The 22,439-nt window shown below is 43.0% G+C and overlaps 2 protein-coding genes and 3 pseudogenes across 2 annotated transcripts in view; all 5 read right to left on the bottom strand.

The window, feature by feature from the left end:
• The window catches only part of LOC144269650 (protocadherin gamma-A11-like), a 347,802-nt gene that overhangs the window by 162,123 nt on the left and 163,240 nt on the right, over positions 1 to 22,439 (bottom strand). The gene's annotated exons all lie outside the window — the stretch shown is intronic.
• On the bottom strand, positions 6,907 to 9,333 carry LOC144269120 (protocadherin gamma-A12 pseudogene; annotated as a pseudogene).
• Positions 9,553 to 14,044, bottom strand: LOC144269118 (protocadherin gamma-B5 pseudogene; annotated as a pseudogene).
• On the bottom strand, positions 14,260 to 17,698 carry LOC144269117 (protocadherin gamma-A1-like). The gene is made up of 2 exons (XM_077824621.1): positions 15,281 to 17,698; positions 14,260 to 14,436 (listed from the first exon to the last, which is right to left on the bottom strand). The coding sequence occupies exons 1-2, from the start codon at positions 17,696 to 17,698 to the stop codon at positions 14,260 to 14,262; spliced, it is 2,595 nt and encodes an 864-aa protein (XP_077680747.1).
• Positions 19,766 to 22,225, bottom strand: LOC144269116 (protocadherin gamma-B1 pseudogene; annotated as a pseudogene).

Raw genomic sequence — 22,439 nt, 5'->3', positions numbered from 1 at the left:
ATTACTGACCTTGGCACAAAAAGTGGGCATGTGCTAATAAAATTTGTGGATGACACAAAGTTGGGAGGTATTGCCAACACACAGGAGGACTGGAATATCATACAAGAAGATCTGGACAACCTTGAAAACTGGAATAATAAAAAAAAATAGGATGGAATTTAATAGTGTGAAGTGCAAGATAGGGACTTGGGGACTAACATCAAGAATTTTTGCTATAAGCTGGGTCCTTCTTCTCCCCCCTCCCTCCCAGCACTTGAGTTGTGAAACACATGTTTCACGAAGCAAGCACTGGGTGGTGGGAGGAGGAACAACGTGGTGCACTTGCGGAAGAGGTGGGGCTAGGGTAGGGGGCCATGGGGGTGCGAGCACACACTGGCACCAAGGAAAGTTGGCACCTGTGAGGCAAGGTATTTTAAGTAGAGATAGGGAAGTGTTAGTACCATTATACAAGGCACTGGTGAGACCTCATTTGGAATACTGTGCACAATTCTGATATCCCATATTTAAGAACAGTTTGAATTCATCTGTCTCCCATGTTTAAGAAAGATGAATTCAAACTGGAACAAGTGCAGAGAAGGGCTACTAGAATGAAACAAGAAATGGAAATCCTACCTAATGAGAGGAGACTGAAAGAGCTTGGCTTGTTTAGGCTAACCAAAAGAAGGCTGAGGGGAGATATGATTGCTCTCTATAAATACATCAGGGAGCTAGAGGAATTATTTAAGTTAAGCAGCAGTGTGAACACAAAATTCTTATGTGTGTGACACCGGCAGACCAAGTACCATCTCATTCCAAGGCCCCTAGGCCTCATCTGAACACTGAGCAATATATAGTTGAAATCCAGACTGGCTCACCTGTGTGTTAGCATTGTTAAAATAGAAGTTAAATTTATAAGAATGTGTTTAGTGCTTAGACTTCATGAAATGCTTGTAGGCTGCTGCATGTATTAATCTCACTTACAACATCTGTACCCCATGTTATAAGGTTATATCAAGTGTTTGCACTGTAATCCTCTGTAACTGTAACTCACCAAAGAGGAAAGAAGTATTAACTAATGTGAAATGCTGACTTCCACAGAAGGCCCACTGAAACCAAATGAGGCATTGTAAAACATCAAAGACTTCATTAACTGCACTCCTCTCCCCACTCCCCCATGAAGAGGAGACAAGAGTGTGAACTCTTCCCATCAGCTTGAACTCTGCGGGGAAGAGAATAAAAATCTTAGACAAGAAGAAAATAGAACTCCATGCTGCTTGCACTTTGGAGAGGTCATAAGAACATAAGAATGGCCCTACTGGGTCAGACCAAGGGGCCATATAGCTCAGTATTCTGTCTTCCGACAGTGGCCAGAGGGACTTAGTCCCAGAGGGAATGAACAGAACAGGTAATCATCAAATGATCCATACCCTGTCACTCATTCCCAGCTTCTGGCAAAAGGTCAGAATTTCTAAGCATAAGCAAGGGGCCCGCAGTTGCTCAGTCTAAGTTAGCCCATATAGGGTTTGCATATTACAGCAGCTTGTACTATCTTTGGGAACCCGATTGTAATGCTCTTGATCCACTCCAGACAGCTTGACAGTGTGACATTTGGAAAGATGCTTTGGCTTAGGCCAAAATTTTCTAACTTAGACATAAATCCATTGTTATAAATATAAATAAGTGATGCTGGCAGACCATGTGCCAATTAATGCCAAGGTCCCCAAGTCTCACACTGACAAATACATAACTGGAATCAGTGTGGCTCATGTGTGTGTTAGTATTGTTAAAAAATATATTGGAATGATAAGAATGTGTTTAGTTTTTAGAATTTCTTCTTCTTCTTTCATATGGCTGGTGTAGAGGAGCAACTACAATTTCACCTGAAGTTGATCAAACCAAATGGCTACATCAGCAATAGTAGAATTTATTGAATGCTTGTGAGTTGCTGCATGCATTAATCTCACTTATAACATCTGTAACCCATATTGTAAGGTAATATTTGAGTGATTGTATTGTGAGCCTCTGTGACTGTGTAAATCATCATTCAGGAAAGAGAGATTAATTCATGTGAACGGCTGATCTTAACAGAAGGTGTTACATCCTTCCTAAAATAAAAGGTCTATTGATATCAAACAGACTATAGTGAGATATTGCAACAGGAATTTTCCTACCTACCATCAACAAGAGGAGGCTGTTATTGTTCGGCCTCCTCCCGCTGAAGATGTGCCATGAAGTGGCCCCCTCCCATCTGCTGAGTTTGAAGTTTAGAGCACATGGCAGGAGGTGGACAAAAACCCCAAACAAAAGGAACTAGCTGCTTGGAGTGTGGGGAGGCGGGAGGAAGTGTTTCTATGCATAAGCGAGAGATTCCGAAGCTTCTTAGCATGGATTAGCCCTAAAGGACATATAGAGGTTGCTGATTATAGAAGATTCATTTACCTTTTGAAATTTAAGATTATAACTCATCTTGTATATATGTTTACCTGCTTTAATTTTGTAAATAAACTAATTTCCTTTTCCTAACAGTCTGCCCTGAGGTTGGTACTCACACTCTTGAGTCACTGCAGGCAGCGTCACAGCTTAATTTTGAGAGATTTTGAGCATCTGCAGCTCCCATTGATGCCATTAGGATTTGTGGAGCTCAGAACCTACCAAATGAGGCCCCCCACTTAATGCCTAAATATAGGTTTATGTGTTTAGAAGTTTGAAAAGCTTGATCTCAGTCTGTGTGTCTCAGCTTCCTCATCTGTCAAATATGTAGAATATACATTTCCTACCTCACAGGATTGCTGGGAATCTTAATTAAATAATTATTATCTGTAATGCACTGTGATCTACCTGGTTAGAAGGCACTATATAAGCTGTTATGTGATGTATATGATGATGATCTTATTCAAATATTATGATGTTCTTAATGACAGCAGTTCAACATACAAAGAATCAAAAGCTTTAAGGTAACTCACGATTAAGATAACACACGTAATTCCATAACTGAAATGTAGGCCATGTCCCAAGAAGACACTGTCTTCGGGACAAAACTAAAATGTTCCATAGGAGTTCCAAATATGAGACATGGAATGCTGAAATTACTCAGTGTAAACATATTCATTAGAAGATATCATGAGATGCAAGTATACAACATATGCCTCTGATAAATTTGTTTTTGTAAATTCATCAAAATTCACTGTACTACCACAGACAAAAGCATTTTGACCTATTAAACAGATATATATGATATCAAAACATATATCTTTCCTTTAATAAACATTATATAAATGTTTGGGAACCTCTCTCTAATAATAAATAAATGATATAGTCATTATATAAACATTTATCCAATTCACTAAACCTAATAAGGCCTAACTATAAGACATACACACCAAAAATAGTTAGGATAGGACATTTATAGAAATGTAATGTCATATTGTTTAGGATATGTAACGTATGCTACTTTCATAATTCTCCATTTGTGATATTACAAAATGTAAAAGTTAGATGGGTGTGAAAATGACATAAGCATTTATTTATTTTATAGCTTTATGAAATTATTTGTTTGTTTGAAACCCAGGCTATAACACTTTTCTATGAAAATGTCACTGCTGACTTGGGATTCAAATGTATATACATTTGTGTAGCCCAGAAAATGGGGAAAGCAAATTGTTTCTCTCTGCTTCAAAAATTCTGTGCACACACACATACATGCACCCTGAGCGTGTATGTGCGCACCCTTTGTGTGTTTGAGTGCATTCCATCTGTGTTAGCATGTACACACATCCTTTGTGTGTTTGGCTGACTGCCCCATCCTGAGAATGGGGTGGGGAGGACATTCATTTTTTCTCCTTTTCTCCCTGTCATCATGCCTCCGTGGGTCACAACTAGGAATACCAATTTCAGGACAAACTGCTGAGAAATAGGGCAGACACACCTAAATACTGGTGGTTATTCTCCCATAAGATATACCAAATCAGCAACAAAAGAAACCTTATGTTTCACCACACTGGCTAACAAGAAGTCAGAAAAGCAGTCTCCTGAGGCATTCCAGTCCTGGATTCAACACCCAGACACTAGACGTAAAGATGAGTGGTTATTTAAAGCCAGTTTCATCAAACAAAAAGGTTCTTCTGATCCCAAGGAACCAGCCACATACCCAGGTCAATATATAACTCAGATCTTATCCAATAATCACACTGTTGCCAATCCTTTAGTATCTAAAATCTAAAAGTTTATTTATAAAAAGAACAAAAGAAAGATGAGAGTTAAAATTGGTTAAAGGAATCAAATACATACAATAAATACAAAGTTCTTGGATCAGGCTTGTAGCAGTGATGGAATAAACTGTTGGCTTGTTAAGTCTCTGGTTGCTTCCAAATCATTGGAAGGTCCTCAGTCCTTTGGTTAGAATGCTCCCATTAGTATAAGTCCATAGTCTAGAGCAGGGGTTTCCAAACTTGGTTCGCGGCTTGTTCAGGGTAAGCCCTGGTGGGCCGCAAGACACTTTGTTTATCTGAGCATCCGCAAGTATGGCTGCTCACAGCTTCCAGTGGCCACGGTTTGCTGTTCCCAGCCAGGAAGTGGGGTCCCAGACTTACCCTGAACAAGCCGCGAACCAAATTTGGGAATCCCTGGTCTAGAGGTTTGAGCAGGAAAAAGGCCTAAGGCTGGTTTGCTTTAAGGGAACTGTGTTATTGGCTTCTGGGTAACTGGTAAGGTATTATAGAAGCTGTTTGAGGTGAGCTTGGTGAATCTAAGTACTGGAATGATGACCAGCTTTGGGGATTGTCTGCCCCATTCTTTGCAGTTTGCCCTAATTAAGTAACCTCAATGTGGCTCCTCTGGGACCCTAGTCACACTCCCTATGACTGAAGAGGTGTGCACTGGCCACTTCACCTTGAACTGCCCCTTGAAACATGTGATAACTTCTTATGCTAAACAATCTGTTCCACCTTGTATTTAGCTGTGACACTGAGTACATTTCCCAGACTTGAAGAAGAGTTCTGTGTAAACTCAAAAACTTGTCTCTCTCACCAACAAAAGTTGATCCAATAAAAGATAGTACCTCATCCTCTTTGTTGGTCTCATATTGTTGGACCAAGAATATCAACAACTCTACAACTAATACATAAAGTTAAATTGTCATTTTCAAATGAAAGACATTGAAATATACATAAATATAACTACATCTATATAGCTGTTAAGAAACAGACAAACAGAACTTTATCTCCTTTTCCTTGCACATAAATCCTTCATTTTTTCTTCTCATTTGATATGAGTCTAGAGACAATCAGTATATCTTCATTCCAAGTACAAAGATCTAAATATTCTAGGTCAGCTGAATCAGTGCCTCTATACAGAAACAGAAAAATTGTCTTTTCTAAACGTTAAAAACAGGTGCCAAAACTTATCTCTAATTAAAATAAAAGCAACAACAATAAAATTTGATGAGTAAATCTTCACCCACAAGATTTAATTTGCAAAGGCCAGATTATTGGAGACAAGAAAATCAATGCAGCAGACAACTGGAAAGAACTTCAGATTAATTACTCAGCATAATTCTGCACTAACATAATTCTACACTACAACAGTAAAAACAAATTGTCCCTGCAGTGGGGTAGATTTGAAGCTCACCAACATCTCATCAATGTGCCTTCCACTAACCTTAGTATTTTACATACTCAGAAATGTCTGTATATTTGTAACTTCCCAAACTGGGTCTCAAGAAATCTTAAAAAGATAATGTGGTTTAAAACAAATATTCAATAAAGAGTAATTTCATTTAAAATAATAAAGGAAAAGAATGTTTGTGCCATTTCAAAACAAATGGTATATACTTCACAAGTAGGGTCCTACCAAATTCATATCTATGAAAAACACATCACGGACCATGAAATCTGGTCTCCCCCATGTGAAATCTGGTCTTTTGTGTGCTTTTACCCTATATACAGATTTCTGGGGGGAGAGTAGTGTTTCTCATATTGTGGGTCCTGACCAAAAGGGAGTTGTGTGTGTGTTTGTGGGGGGGTGTGTGTTGTGGTATTGTCACACAGCTCTGAAGGCAGCAGCTCAGAAATAAGGGTGGCACGGTATGGTATTGCCATCCTTACTTCTGTGCTGCTGCTGGCGGGGCGCTGCCTTCAGAGCTGGGCCACTGGAGAGCGGCAGCTGTTGGCCAGACTCCCAGCTCTGAAGGCAGTGCCCCGCCAGCAGCAGCACAGAAGTAAGGATGGCAATACCATACCATGCCACCCTTATTTCTGAGCTGCTGCCTTCAGAGCTCTGTGGCTGGAGAGTGGCGGCTGCTGACTGAGGGCCAAATTCTGCAGACAGCAGTGCAGAAGTAAAGGTGGCAATACCACACCATGCCATCCTTACTTCTATAGTGCTGCTGGCAGCTGCTCTGCCTTCAGAGCTGGGCTGCCGGGCAGCAGCTGCCATTCTCCAGCTGCCCAGCTCTGAGGGCAGCACCACCAGCAGCAGTGCAGAAGTAAGGGTAGCAGTACAGCAACCCCTCCCCCCCCAACAATAATCTTGTGAACTCTCTGCCCCACAACTCCTCTTTCGGTCAGGACCCCTACAATTACAACACCCTGAAATTTCAGATTTAAATAGCTAAAATCAAGAAATTTACTATTTTAAAAATCCTATGACCCTGAAATTGACCATAATGGACTGTGAATTTGGAAGAGCCCTATTCATTAGTAATTAAGACACAATAATACCCTCCTCCCCTAGAGCAAGCCATATGTACACTGCATTTTCTCAGTCACAGAGGTCTTCATGCTATACTTACTGAGGTCAATGGCAGAACTCTCACTAACTTTAATAACGCATATTCTCTCCTCTTTAATCGGTACTTTTCAATTAATTGCACAGTCCTCGAGGAAGACTAAATTTATGCGCAAGAAACTAATAGCAAAAAGACCAATTACGTTACCTCACCTGAATGGAGGTCTGATCCCCATTACTAATGTTTAAATCTTCAGTAGCTAGAATAGGATCCTTTATCACACAAGTTTGCTGACTGGTCACGGTGTTTGCATAGTTTGATTTGAAGAAGTTGAATTGGCTCTTTCTGGAGTCCGTGCTTAAAGAACCCTCATGTGAGTAGGAGTGAAGAAAAGCTCTGACTCCATCGATCCCCACAAACTGCGAGACGGGAACTCCACTGAAAGTCACACTCGAGGAGTCAAACAGCTGCGAGTTTCGCCACCTGCGGAGTCTCAGGGCCAGGAACACTAGGATAAAGGTAAAGAACAAGCAGGAAACGGAAGCCACAGCGATCACCAAATACAAGGTGAGGCTGGACTGGGGGTCTGCAGGAGCTGAGAGGCTGCTTAAATCGGAGAGGATTTCGGGGATGCTGTCAGCCACCACCACCGTGACAGTGGCCGTGGCAGAGAGAGGGGGCTGCCCGTTGTCCTTCACTAAAACCACCAGACTTTGCTTGAGCGCATCTTTGTCTACAAAGGAGCGCGCTGTCCTGATCTCGCCGCTGTGGAGTCCCACAGAGAAGAGCCCCGGTTCTGTAGCCTTCAGCAGCTGGTAGGAGAGCCAGGCGTTCTGCCCGGAGTCTGCATCCACCGCCACCACCTTAGTGACCAGGTAACCCGGCTCGGAGGAGCGAGGGGCCAACTCCACTCCCGTGGAGCCATCGGTGGGAAAGGAGGGGTGTAAGATGTGCGGGCTGTTGTCATTCTGATCCAGTATAAAGAGAGTGACGGAGACATTACTGCTGAGAGGTGGGGAACCCCCATCCTGAGCCTGCACTTGGAACCGAATCTCCCGGAACTGTTCGTAATCGAAGGAGCGCAGAGCGTAGAGAGCCCCAGTCTCGGAGTTAATGGAGATGGAGGAGAGTGGCGCTTCATTTATGTGTCCTTCATTAATAGAGTAAGTGACTCGGGCGTTCTCCTCCAGGTCGGAATCATTCGCTTTCAGGGAACCAAAGGACGCTCCTCTGGGATTGTTCTCTGTGATGTACAAAGTGTAGGATGTCTGGTTGAAGATAGGAGCGTTGTCGTTTATGTCTGAAAGCTGTACTAAAATGTTTGTTGTTGAGGATAAAGGAGGGGTCCCTCGGTCTGTGGCTGTGATAGTTATACTGTAGTTCGAGACCCGCTCCCTGTCCAGTGATGTGTCACTCACCAAGCTGTAATAATTGCCAAATGACTTCTGTAACCGGAATGGAAGGTTGGCTGGTATGGAGCACGTGACCTCACTATTCTTGCCGGAATCTCTGTCTCGCAAATTTAATATCGAGATTACTGTTCCGGGGGGAGAATTTTCAGAGACTGAGTTGAACAGGGAAGTCATTGCAATTTTGGGGGTATTATCATTGACATCAATAAGCGTTATCAGAACTTTGCACCTGGCGGAGAGATCTCCAATATCCTTTGCCTCCACTTCCATTTCATATAATGAAGCTTCCTCGTAGTCCAGGTCACCTACCGTTGATATTTCTCCTGTCCTAGGGTGAAGCTGGAATATCTGAGACGCCTTTTCTGTAATTTTTCTAAATGAAAAGGTTACCTCAGAATTCTGTCCCTCATCCCGGTCAGTGGCGTGTATTGTAATTATCAAGGACCCTCGAGGCGCGTTTTCCAAAACACTCACTTTATAGACCGGCTGACTAAAAAGCGGGGCATTGTCATTGGCATCCACAACCACAACACGGATCTGAGCAGTGGCAGATCTGACTGGATCTCCCCCGTCAGCTGCTGTGAGAGTTAATTTATGGACACTCTGCGTTTCCCGGTCCAGAGACTTTTCCAGCACTAGTTCCGCATATTTAACACCATCAGATCCAGTTTGCACATCCAGAGAAAAGTGTTTGTTATTGCTCAGTTGATAGCTCTGGATGGAATTAATTCCCACATCTGGATCCTGCGCCTCCTGCAGGGAAATCCGGGTCCCCACAGCTGTAATCTCACTAATTTTTAAGTCTAACTCCTTCGCTTGGAAGCTGGGAGCATTGTCATTAATATCTGTGATTTCAACTTCAACTGCGAAAATCTTCGCTTCATCCTCAATAAGAACCTCAAAAATTAAGAGACACTTCTCGATCCGGCCACAGATCTGCTCTCTGTCTATCCTTTCTGTGGTGATTAAATGCCCGCTCTTAAGATTCAAAGCAAAATAGGGAGTCCTACCTGTGGAAACAATGCGGACGCTGTGGTCTGAGAGCTCCTTTATATCCAGTCCCGGATCCTTTGCGATATTCCCAACAATGGAGCCTTTCTGCATTTCCTCGGGAATCGAATAGCGAATTTGCCCAGAAACCGCCTCCCAAAAGGTAGCCAATATAAAGTAGAACTGGACTCTCTTTTTGCAGACCCGGAACCTTTGTGTATCCGCCATTTCTCTCCCTATGGGTATGGAACTCCAATTCCCGGGTCAAGGCTGAGAGTATTTTCTCTTAACTTTAGTCCTTTGTTTCCGCAGCCACTGATGTTTTAACCAAGACTGTTTTATATAAAATTCTTGCAGCCATGTTCCCTTCACAATCCCTCTGAGTGAGTGTGATCTCTCAGTGTTTTGCGCTGTGTAACAGCGGGGCTGGGCTGGCTGGATCTCTCATCATGTTTCTCCACCTGATAGGTCAACAGCGGCGCCCAGAGTCTCAACCAGTAACTGCAGGCAATGATTTAAAAATCTGCCTTTTAATCTGTCAGTTTAACTCTCTAGAGCTGTTTATACTGAGTGATGTTTATATTAGCAATAAACTCATATGAGTTTTCGATTATGTTGTTTTAATGCGGTCAATTCCTAATCCATTTTACATAAAGATCATGGTGCTATTGAAATACTGATGTGCCATTTAGCTATATAACTAGAGTGCGCAATCACAGTTTTCTTTGTCAGAATGAAGCAAGTCTATTGGTGTCAGGGACTCACAAAGATGTATAAATATGAAAATAGCACATAGGTGTACACATTTCCTGTGAATTATTCAGAGCCTGAGATAATTTCCTTACTCCCCTTCAAATAGAGATTTGACGAACCATGATATCACAGGCAAGTTATTGTTGCACGTTAAGGGATATTTGTAATTGTAACATTGTATTTCCATCTTATTATCAATAAAACCTGTTATTTTCAACCCGTGAGAACAGAATACCTGAGAGATATAATTGTGTATAATGGGAATAGCTGACAGTCTCTTTCAAATTAATATCTCTTACATGCTGTATTATACCACTAAGCAAAGAGAAATGGTATTCCCAATATTTGCTCCTTTTCGGTGACGTAACTTATATCCGAGCGGTTTTGTTTTCTGCATGCTAATGCAGAATTAGATGTTCACCTTCAGAGAGTGACACAGACAGGGAAGGACATTAAGAGGGCGTTTAATCCAATGAAAAACCATCTCAGTGTATGATGGGCTGTTATAGAATCCTCATGTAGAGGTGACCATATTCGGTCCTTTTCTCATAATTCCTCTTTAGATACCATAACTTTTATGCTGGATGAAATGCGATTTTGTAATTGACTTAGATATGTCCTACTCAATTAAACAAACTTTGCAAATTAATAGATCATGATCCTTCAGAAGTCATAATAAATTAGGTGGTTGATCACAAATGATGAAATTTGACACCTCATTCTGTTACACGCTTTGATTTGAAATGATATTGATGTTCCCTAATGATTAAGGACGTTAACTCATTGTGAAATTGAGTGGAAAAATGACTCATTTAATAATTCTTTGAATAAGTATCTCCTTAAATGTCCGAAATGTCCCTTTAGAAGATTATATTAGAAAAATTGGAATATATTTACAGCATGACATAAATTCCAGGCATTTAAATTATGGCTGGAAAATTTAGGTGATTGATGCACAGTCATATCGCAGTCAAAATCAAAACCCTGCCAAAACACTATACTCGCAATTCTTCCCCTGGAAAGATTATAAGAAAGAGGTGACAGATAGTTAGTGCACTATTGGAATGTGGTCTGATACAGCACAGACAAGGGCAAGATACGAATCTATATAGAATAAAATACAACAAACAATTTTTGCTTCTGCAAATCTACCACTAAACAGCAGGCGCCAACAATCCCTTGGTACTAAAACTCGGAGCACCTCATAACAGCAATTGCACACAAGCAAACACCGGGGGGTGGGGAGGAGTTACTCTGAAAAGATCGCAATATAAACTATTCTAAATTTCATAAATATCACCCGACAATGTGCTCACTTAAAAATCAAAGAGTAGACTTCACCTCGAATACCTCAATGAAAAAATTCACCTGTGGAAGCGTTTGGGTGTCAGATTTTGAGCCCTCTAAACCAAAATTACTGCTTAAAATTAAAATCGCAGCTTTGTCATTACAAAAGATAATCTCGGCTGTATTACTCTGCCCATTCGTTTTCAGAAAGTTTAATTCACTATTCCCAGCGTCTTTAGCACAATACAGGTTATAAGAATATGTTAAGGTCCAATCATCGCAGTTTGGTAAAAATCGGTGATCCGCCATGGTGGAATAAAGATTAGAATTGAGGTATTGAAGAATAGATGAAGTCTTTTATCTTCGGAATTTCATGATTAAAACCAGTAAAACTGTTACTAGCGAGGAAAAGCAGATTGGCGCTAAAGCCAGAACCAAGTAGATTAATTAACGTGTTAATGCAAAAACTTACCTTGAGAAGAGTTTCGGATCCGGATTTGGGTGCTTCAGAACCACAATTATTCACAAGTAAAATCCTAGAGTTGTCATTGCAAAGGATATTCTCAGCTGTAACGTTCTGGTCACTACTTTTAAGCAAGTTAAATCCATTTTGCCCGCAGTCTGTAGCCAAACACAAATTATAGGAATACGGCAATGTCCCGTCTTCGTACGATGGTAGGAATGTGGGATCAGCCTTGGAATAAAGAGCAGGCCTGACATATTGAAGAACAGAGGAGCTTTTTGAATTTCTAACTTTCATGGCTATCACCACTATAATTGTAATTAGAAATAAAAATGAGATCAGGGCTAAAGCCAGCACCATGTAGAACTGTAAATCAGACTGAGATTTCAAGTCACCCGATTGGTCGCTCATTTCCGGAAGGGCCTCTTGGAAGCTCTCCGCAAATACCAGGTTGAGAGTCACTGTGGCTGACAGAGGCGGCTGCCCGTTGTCCTTCACCAGGGTGACCAGCCTGTGCTTCACAGCATCTCTGTCCGCAAAGGCGCGGGCTGTCCGGATCTCCCCGCTCTGCAGCCCCATGCTGAAGAGCGCGGGGTCCGTGGCCTGGAGCAAGTGGTAGGAGAGCCAGGCATTGTGTCCTGAGTCAGCATCCACCGCCACCACCTTAGTCACCAGATAACCTGCCTCGGACGAGCGAGGGACCATCTCGAACAAAGCGGAGCCATCGGCTTCGAGCGAAGGGTACAGAATGCGAGGGGCGTTATCATTCTGATCCACAATAAACACCCTGACGGTGATATTGCTGCTGAGAGGTGGGGACCCGCCGTCTTGGGCCTTCACTTGCAGCTCAAACTCCCGGAATTGCTCGTAGTCGAAGGAGCGCTGCGCATAGATCGCTCCGGTCTGGGAGTTAATGGAGATGGAGGAGGAGAGAGGCAGCTCCTTCACGTTGCTGCTCAAGATGGAATAAGTGACTCGGGCGTTCCGGTCCAGATCCCGGTCTGAGGCTTTTACACTGAAAATAGAGGCCCCCGAGGGATTGTTCTCTGGCACATAGGCGGTGTAGGAAGATTTTTCAAAGACAGGCGCGTTGTCATTGATATCTGAGATCTGCAACAGGATGGTTTTCTGGGCAGAGAGTGGGGGAGTGCCTTTGTCTGTGGCTGTGATTGTGATATTGTACTCCGGGGTCCTCTCCCTGTCCAGGGTGCTGTCTGTGAGGAGCTTGTAGTAGTTAATAGAAGATGATATTATTTTAAAAGGCAAGTTGTGTTGAATATTACAACTGAGTTCTCCATTTTGTCCGGCATCTGGGTCACGAGCTTTGATCAGAACTATCACTGTTCCTGGCGGTGAGTCTTCGGGAATTGGACTGGATACTGAAAAAATCGTCACTTCCGGGGCGTTGTCGTTCTCATCCAGTATTTCTATATGAACTTTGCAGTGACCTGTCAGCCCACCCCCATCCCTGGCTTCCAATTCCATGGTGTATTCATTTTTCTCTTCAAAATCCAGAATCGCTGTATTTATAATTTCTCCGTTATCAGGGTCTAAATGGAATAATTTGCGGGTGTTTTCAGGTATGCTGTCGAAAAAGTATGTTATATGGCCATTTAAACCTTCGTCTTTGTCACTGGCTTTCACTTGAAGTATTAAGGAGCCCTTTGGTAGATTTTCCCTCAGGCTGACTTTGTAGATTTTTTCAGTGAATACTGGGGGGTTGTCATTGGCGTCAGTAATTTTAATCCTAACCTGAGCTGTCCCAGATCTGACTGGATCTCCCCCATCCAGAGCCGTCAGGATTAACTGGTGGGAACTTTCCTCCTCCCGATCCAAAGACTTTTCTAAGACTAATTCTGCTTGCTTTTTGCCATCTGGGCTCTCTTTCACTGCCATGGCAAAAGAAGGGTTTTTACTGAGTTGGTAATTTTGCAGTGAGTTGATCCCAGAATCCGGATCTTGCGCAGATTCTAGTCGAAATCTCGCACCCGGCAGTGCTGATTCGCTGATTTCTAGATCAATGTCACTCTTTATGAACCACGGGGCATTATCATTAATGTCTTGGATTGCGACATTCACGAGGTAAATATTTAAAGGATTTGTAACCACCGTTTCGAATGCCAGGACACAAAGGGGTGTCTCCCCGCATATCTCTTCCCGATCTATCCTTTCATTCACATACAGGTTGCCATTTTCCACATTCACACTGAAGTATGGCTTTTCCAAACTAATACGGAGCTTTCGCTGCGGCAGTTCTCTGACATGCAACCCCAAATCCTTGGCAAGATTCCCCACAAGGGAACCTTTGGCCATTTCCTCCGGAATCGAATAAAGGATCTGCTCCGAGACCGCCCGGCAGAATAAAGAGAATAAGAAAGTAAACAACAGTACCTGCCGTGTGACTGCCCATCCGGTCTGTATGTGTCCGGTTTCCATTTTACTCGCTTGCACTTATGCTCTTTTCCTTTCTTTTTTATTCCGTTTAGATCCTGTAGTTAAAATCCGCCTGTATTGTAAATATCCCCAGCGATGAAAATAAAATAAAATCCCTTTATCACTCCAGTTGTGCATCCGAGTCCCGATAGAGGGTTTCTCTGAGCAGCGAGGCTGCTTGCGCTTTTGTCTGTGTTCTGCACTATGTGACTGAGCAATCACACTGCAGCCGGCTCCAATGGATCTTCGGCTGCAGCTCCGCACCGTATTGGCCAACAGCGGCACTCTGAGTCTCTGTCTGAGAACTGCAGCTCCAATGATATGATAAAAGTCTGGACGTAGGTACAGAGAGGGCAACGGAAATTCGTTTGGATCAATGCATCCCTTGGTCCATCCTTAGGTAGAAGAATATATAACGAACACACAAAAAGAATTCAGGAAAGCTGAATGGTATGGGTTTCCTTTTTGTCTGCTTTTTGTGTAGTTTGTATGTTCTGTCACCAAAGTGGCTTGATTTTAACAAAAAGCACAATGAAATTTGAATTATTACAAAATTTCCCTGTCCAGAATCAGGGACCTGGCACAAGAACTTATTTATCTTCAGAACTTCCTTCAAAAATAAAATACCTTTTCAGTCATCGTTCCATGTAAACGACCAAAATCTGGTCCGGTGGATTTCGTGGGATTTATGTTACTTTGGTGTAAAGAGAGCACAGGATTCTCAAGATCTAATAACACCTATCTGAAACTAAACAAGTAAACATAATATATTTGTAACTGAAGAGATTGCAGCCTCAATCAAAAAGGTTTCCCAGAGTTGTTATAAAACCCTCTGTAAACTGATCCTTCCTTCCAACAAACAATTGCAGTTCCCTTTAAAAATACTGTATATGTTACGCTTCACTTGCATTTGTGTTTGAATTGTAGTAACGTCGGAAAGTCCCAATGAAGATCGAGATCTAATTGTGTGTCAACAAAAAAGTACACATCACACTTGCCTGGAAGATTTATTATGTTACTTGAACCTGAGTCATTAATTAAGGCTAAAAAATAAAAAAAAAGTTATGGAAGAGAGAAGGGACGTAGAGGGTCGTAAGGAAAGTGGGATCACTCTAACATAAGGTGATAATTTTTGATGGTTCCAAAAAAGACGATGGGTTTTACAATAAATAAATATTTCCGGTTCCTAAAACACATAAACGTGGTTAAAAAGAAAAAGAAGAAAAGAAGCAACCTCACTTGAACAAATTTCTGCTCGCCTTCACCACTCTTTAAATCTGCCGATATTGACACAGGATACTTTATCTCACAAGTCTGCTGACTGGTCAGAGTATTTGAATAGTTTGATTTGGGAAAGTTGAACTGGCTCTTCCTGGAGTTCGTGGTTAGAGAACCTTCATGTGAGTAGGAGTGAAGAAAAGCTCTGACTCCATCGATCCCCACAAACTGCGAGACGGGAACTCCACTGAAAGTCACACTCGAGGAGTCAAACAGCTGTGAGTTTCGCCACCTGCGGAGTCTCAGGGCCAGGAACACTAGGATAACGGTAAAGAACAAGCAGGAAACGGAAGCCACAGCGATCACCAAATACAAGGTGAGGCTGGACTGGGGGTCTGCAGGAGCTGAGAGGCTGCTTAAATCGGAAAGGATTTCGGGGATGCTGTCAGCCACCACCACCGTGACAGTGGCCGTGGCAGAGAGAGGGGGCTGCCCGTTGTCCTTCACTAAAACCACCAGACTTTGCTTGAGCGCATCTTTGTCTACAAAGGAGCGCGCTGTCCTGATCTCGCCGCTGTGGAGTCCCACAGAGAAGAGCCCCGGCTCTGTAGCCTTCAGCAGCTGGTAGGAGAGCCAGGCGTTCTGCCCGGAGTCTGCATCCACCGCCACCACCTTAGTGACCAGGTAACCCGGCTCGGAGGAGCGAGGGGCCAACTCCACTCCCGTGGAGCCATCGGTGGGAAAGGAGGGGTGTAAGATGTGCGGGCTGTTGTCATTCTGATCCAGTATAAAGAGAGTGACGGAGACATTACTGCTGAGAGGTGGGGAACCCCCATCCTGAGCCTGCACTTGGAACCGAATCTCCCGGAACTGTTCGTAATCGAAGGAGCGCAGAGCGTAGAGAGCCCCAGTCTCGGAGTTAATGGAGATGGAGGAGAGTGGCGCTTCATTTATGTGTCCTTCATTAATAGAGTAAGTGACTCGGGCGTTCTCCTCCAGGTCGGAATCATTCGCTTTCAGGGAACCAAAGGAAGCTCCTCTGGGATTGTTCTCTGTGATGTACAAAGTGTAGGATGTCTGGTTGAAGATAGGAGCGTTGTCGTTTATGTCTGAAAGCTGTACTAAAATGTTTGTTGTTGAGGATAAAGGAGGGGTCCCTCGGTCTGTGGCTGTGATAGTTACATTGTAATCGGAGACCCTCTCCCGGTCCAATGCTCTGTCACTCACCAAGCTGTAATAATTGTCAAATGATTTCTGTAACCTGAATGGCAGGTTGGGTGGTATAGAACATATGACATCACCATTCTCTCCGGAATCCAGATCATGTAAATGTATAAAGACGATCACAGTTCCCGGCGGGCTGTCTTCGCTCACAGAGTTGGTGACTGAGGTGACTGTAATCTGTGGCTCATTATCATTGATATCAATAACAGCTATCAGAACTTTAGACCTGGCCCAGAGGTCTCCAACGTCTTTGGCTTGAATCTCCATTTCATATAATGCAGCTTCCTCATAATCCAGGTTTCCCACAGTTGATATTTCCCCCGTTTTAGAATCCACCTGGAATATCTGGGACGCTTTGTCTTTCATCTTCCGGAGTGAATATGTGACCTCCGAATTTATCGCTTCGTCCGGATCTGTGGCGTTTACTGTCAGCAGCAGAGACCCGACGGGCACATTTTCCAAAACATTCACTTTATAGACAGGCTGACTGAAAACTGGTGCATTGTCATTTGCGTCAAGGACAACAACGCGGATCTGTGCAGTTCCGGACCTAACTGGATCTCCACCGTCAGTGGCTGTGAGGATTAGATCGTGAACATCTTGTTCTTCCCGGTCTAGAGACTTTTCCAGCACCAGTTCGGCATATTTGTCTCCATCAGCTCCCGTTTGCACATCCAGAGAGAAGTGTTTGTTACTGCTGAGATTATAGCCCTGCACAGAATTGGTTCCCAAATCTGGATCCTGCGCCCCCTCAAGAGAATATCGGGTTCCCACAGCGACTAACTCACTGATTCTAAATTCCAATTCATCTTCTTGGAAGAGAGGCTCATTGTCATTAATATCTGTGATTTCAACTTCAACTGCAAAAAGTTTAGCTTTATCCTTAACGAGAACCTCAAAATTTAGCAGACATTTCTCCATCTGTCCGCAGATCTGCTCTCTGTCAATCCTTTCCGTGGAGTATAAATAACCGCTTTTAACATTCAGAGCAAAATACTGCCTCTTACCTCTGGAAACGATGCGGACTCCGCGGTCTGAAAACTCCTTTGTATTGAGCCCCAGATCCTTAACGATATTCCCCACGAAAGAGCCTTTCTGCATTTCCTCCGGAATGGAATAGCGAATGTGCCCAGAAATTGCCTCCCAAACGGTAAAAAATACAAAGCAGAACAGGACTCGCCGGTTGCAGTCCCGGAGCCTCTTTATATCCGTCATGTCTAACACTGGAAATAGATGCCTCAGAGTCCGTGTGTCCGAACAGTATATAAAAAACAGTAAAAAATAAAAATAAAAATCCTGCTTTTCAATCAGTAGTTCGTGGATCAAGAGCTTCCCCGGGGGTTTAGTGCAGCTGTGCTGTACTGTGTATCCTGGCTTTTTCAAAGACTGTCTGGTCTGTGTGTTGTGCGATCTGTTACAGCGGGCCGGGGCTGGCCTGATCTCTCCTCGCATTTGTCTCCCTGATTGGTGAACAGCGACACTCAGAGTCTCAACCAATAACTGCAGCAGTTTAGATACATAATTTTAAACGCACTTTTTCCCCAATATGTGTGTTAGTTAATTTCTCCAGGATCTTTAGTCTCCTAATGTATATTATATATTAATTAGGGCTCTCGGTTAATCACAGTTAACTCACGTGACTAACTCAAAAAAAATAATCGGGATTAATCGCAGTTTTACTTGGACTGTTAAACAATACAATACCAATTGACATTTATTAAATATTTTGGATGTTTTTCTACTTTTTCGTATATATTCTGTGTTGAAATTGAAATCAAAGTGTATATTATTTTTATTACAGTGCAAATAACTTTTTATATTATTTGCACTGTAAAATGATAAACAAAAGAAATAGTATTTTTCAATTCACCTCATACAAGTAGTGTAGTGCAATCTCTGTTGTGGAAGTGCAATTTACAAGTGTAGATTTTTTTTGTTACATATCTGCACTCAAAAACAAAATAATGCAAAACTTTAGAGCCTTCAAGTCCACTCAGTCCTACTCCTTGTTGGCCAATCCCTAAGAGAAACAAGTTTGTTTACATTTAAGGGAGATAATGTTGGCCGCTTCTTATTTACAATGTCACCTGACAGTGAGAACAGGCGATGTTATTTGTTTTTGTATGCCCCATCATGCTTCGGCCACCGTTCCAGAGGACAGGCTTCCATGCTGATGATGCTTGTTAAAAATATAATGGGTTTAGTACATTGGTGACTGAACTGCCTGGGGGAGAATTGTCTGTCCCCTGCTCTGTTCTACCCGCATTCTGCCATGTATTTCCTGTGACAGCAGTTTCAAATGATGACCCAGCACATGTTGTTCATTTTTGAGAACACTTTCAGTGCAGATTTCACAAAAGGTAAAGAAGGTACCAATATGAGATTTCTAAAGATAGCTGTCAAGGTTCCTTCCCCACTCTGAACTCTAGGGTACAGCTGTGGGGACCTGCATGAAAGACCCCCTAAGTTTATTCCTATGAGCTTAGGTTAAAAACTTCCTCAAGGTACAAACTTTGCCTTGGCCTTGAACAGTATGCTGCCACCACCAACCCTATTAACAAAGAACAGGGAAAGAGCCCACTTGGAGATGTCTTCTCCCAAAATATCCCCCCAAGCCCTACACCCCCTTTCCTGGGGAGGGCTTGATAAAAATTCTCACCAATTTGTACAGGTGAACACAGACCCAAACCCTTGGATCTTAAGAACAATGAAAAACAATCAGGTTCTTAAAAGAAGAATTTTAATTAAAGAAAAGGTAAAGAAGAAATATTAAAGAAATATTTAAATAGTATTTTATTAATAGTGCAATTAATTGTGCAAGTAATCACAATTAGTTTTTTATATCACATGATTAATCACAATTAATTTTTGTAATCACTTGACAGCCCTAATATTAATTAAACAAATCTAGATGCAAAATACATATTATCTGATGATAGATATGTTGTAAAGCTGAACTCTTCCCTTTAATCCATTAGTCACATAATAAAACTGTGGCAAATGGAACACAACCTCTCTGCTTAATTTCCTCATTTTGAAATGACACACAAATTTATTTTTTGCATAATAAAGTAAAGAAATCCTGTATTTATGTCAAATTGTAATAAACAAGAAGAATAATTTTAGTTTAATAATGTCAAGGCCCCGAACAAATATAAATAAATAAAAGCCGATATAAAAATTGGTTGTTCAGAGAATTACTATTTCTAATTCATCAGGTTTAACGTTAAATAACATATAACTCCTTGATTTGCCACTACTAAAATATATAAAGATACAAGCTCATGCAAGCGCATGAGCACAGAAACTCACCTTCCCAACGCGGTCAGGTTCAGACTTTTGGTCTACGGAAGCGGAGGTGCTGTTGCTCATTATAAACATCTGAGAGTTGTCATTGGAAAGGATAATCTCTCCTACATCGTTCTGGCCATTTGGTTTTAGAATATTAGAGTTATTCGTTCCGGAGTCTACGGCTAAACACAGATTATAGCTATACGGTAAAGTCGCATCACAGTAGCTGGGTGGGAATCTGGGACCCGCCTTGGAATAATCAGAACCGAAACAGCGCAGAACTGGGGGATTCCTTGCTCTATAAAATTTCATCACAATGGCCAGTGTCACTGCCAGGAGGAACAAAAATGAGATCAGGGCTAAAGCCAACACCAAGTAGAACTGTAAATCAGACTGAGATGCCGAGTCACCCGGTTGGTCGCTCATTTCCGGAAGGGCCTCTTGGAAGCTCTCCGCAAACACCAGGTTGAGAGTCACTGTGGCGGACAGAGGCGGCTGCCCGTTGTCCTTCACCAGGGTGACCAGCCTGTGCTTCACAGCATCTCTGTCCGCAAAGGCGCGGGCTGTCCGGATCTCCCCGCTCTGCAGCCCCATGTTGAAGAGCGCGGGGTCCGTGGCCTGGAGCAAGTGGTAGGAGAGCCAGGCATTGTGTCCTGAGTCAGCATCCACCGCCACCACCTTAGTCACCAGATAACCTGCCTCGGACGAGCGAGGGACCATCTCGAATAAGGCGGAGCCATCGGCTCCGAGGGAAGGGTACAGGATGCGAGGGGCGTTATCATTCTGATCCACAATAAACACTCTGACGGTGACATTGCTGCTGAGAGGTGGGGACCCGCCGTCTTGGGCCTTCACTTGCACTTCAAACTCCCGGAATTGCTCGTAGTCGAAGGAGCGCTGCGCATAGATCGCTCCGGTCTGGGAGTTAATGGAGATGTAGGAGGAGAGAGGCAGCTTCTCCAGGTGGCTGCTCAGGATGGAGTAAGTGACTCGGGCGTTCCGGTCCAGATCCCGGTCTGAGGCTTTTACACTGAAAATAGAGGCCCCCGAGGGATTGTTCTCTGGCACATAGGCGGTGTAGGAAGGTTTCTCAAAGACAGGGGCGTTGTCATTGATATCCGAGATCTGCAACAGGATGATTTTCTGGGCGGAGAGAGGGGGGGTGCCTTTGTCTGCGGCGGTAACTGTAATATTATACTCTGGGATCTTTTCTCTGTCCAGGGTGCTGTCTGTGATTATTTTGTAGTAATTACGAGAGGAGGACAGTATTTTAAAAGGCAAGTCGTGTTGAAGGTGACAGGTGATTTTTCCATTTTCTCCTGCATCTCGGTCACGGGCTCTTATAAGAGCTATCACTGTCCCGGCCACTGAGTCTTCAGGGATAGGACTGGACACGGATGTAAGGGTTACTTCGGGGGCGTTGTCATTCTCGTCAATAATTTCTATTTGAACTTTGCAGTGGCCAGTCAGGTCACCCCCATCCCTGGCTTCAATTCCCATCATATATTTATTAGTCTCTTCAAAATCCAGAATATCTGTATTTGTTATTACTCCATTTTCGTGATCTATTTTGAATAACTGCAGGACATTTCTGGGGGCATTACTGAAGGAATAACTGATTTCTCCATATAATCCTTCATCCTTATCCATTGCTTTCACCTGTACCACTACGGAGCCTTTGGCTAGATTTTCACTTACTCTGACTTTGTAGTTCTCTTCAGTGAATATTGGGGGATTGTCATTGGCATCAGTGATTTTAATGTTAATCTGAGCGGTCCCAGTTCTCACAGGGTCCCCCCCATCCACAGCCGTCAAGATCAAGATATGAGAAGTCTGGTGCTCCCGATCCAAAGGTCTGTCTAAAACTAATTCTGCGTATTTATTGCCATCTGCATTCTCCTTCACTGCCAGGATAAAATACTGATTTGGGCTGAGCCGGTAATTTTGCAGTGAATTCAGTCCCACATCTGGATCTTGTGCCGATTCCAGTGGAAAGCGCGCCCCTGGCAGTGTAAATTCATTGATTTCTAACACAACGTTATTTTCGTCGAAGCTCGGGGCGTTATCATTAATGTCCTGAATTACTATATCCATGTTGTAAATGTTTAAAGGGGTTTCAACCACCGTTTCGAATGTCAGGACACAAAGGGGTGTCTCCCCACATATCTCCTCACGGTCTATCCTGCCATTCACATACAGGTTGCCATTTTTCCCATTCACACTGAAATACTGCTTTTCCGAACTGACCCGGAGCTTCCGCTGCGGCAGTTCTTTGACAACCAATCCCAAATCCTTGGCGAGATTCCCCACAAGGGAACCTTTGGCCATTTCCTCAGGAATGGAGTAACGAATATGCCCCGAGACCGCCGGGCAGAACAAAGAGAATAAGAAGGGAAACAAAAGTACTTGCCGTGTGACTGCTTGGCCGCTCGGTCTCTGCCTGTTTTCCATCCCACTCAGGCTTGCTTTTATTTTCTTATTTACTCCACTTCGATTTTGTGCTTTAAATCCCCGTTAGAATGTCAAAATCCACGGTGTTGGAGAGTAAATAAAATTACCATCTCAATCTAATTTTCCAGGAGAGTTTTGAGACTGGGTGTCTCTCAACAGCGAACTGTATGTATGTTTGTGTAATCGCTGACTGAGCAAGCTCAGTGCAGGAGGC

This window comes from Eretmochelys imbricata, chromosome 8 (assembly GCF_965152235.1).
Source record: "Eretmochelys imbricata isolate rEreImb1 chromosome 8, rEreImb1.hap1, whole genome shotgun sequence".
Lineage (NCBI taxonomy): Eukaryota > Metazoa > Chordata > Testudines > Cheloniidae > Eretmochelys > Eretmochelys imbricata.
The sequence above is the reverse complement of the archived record's forward strand: the minus strand, read 5'-3'. Positions and strand labels throughout refer to the sequence as shown.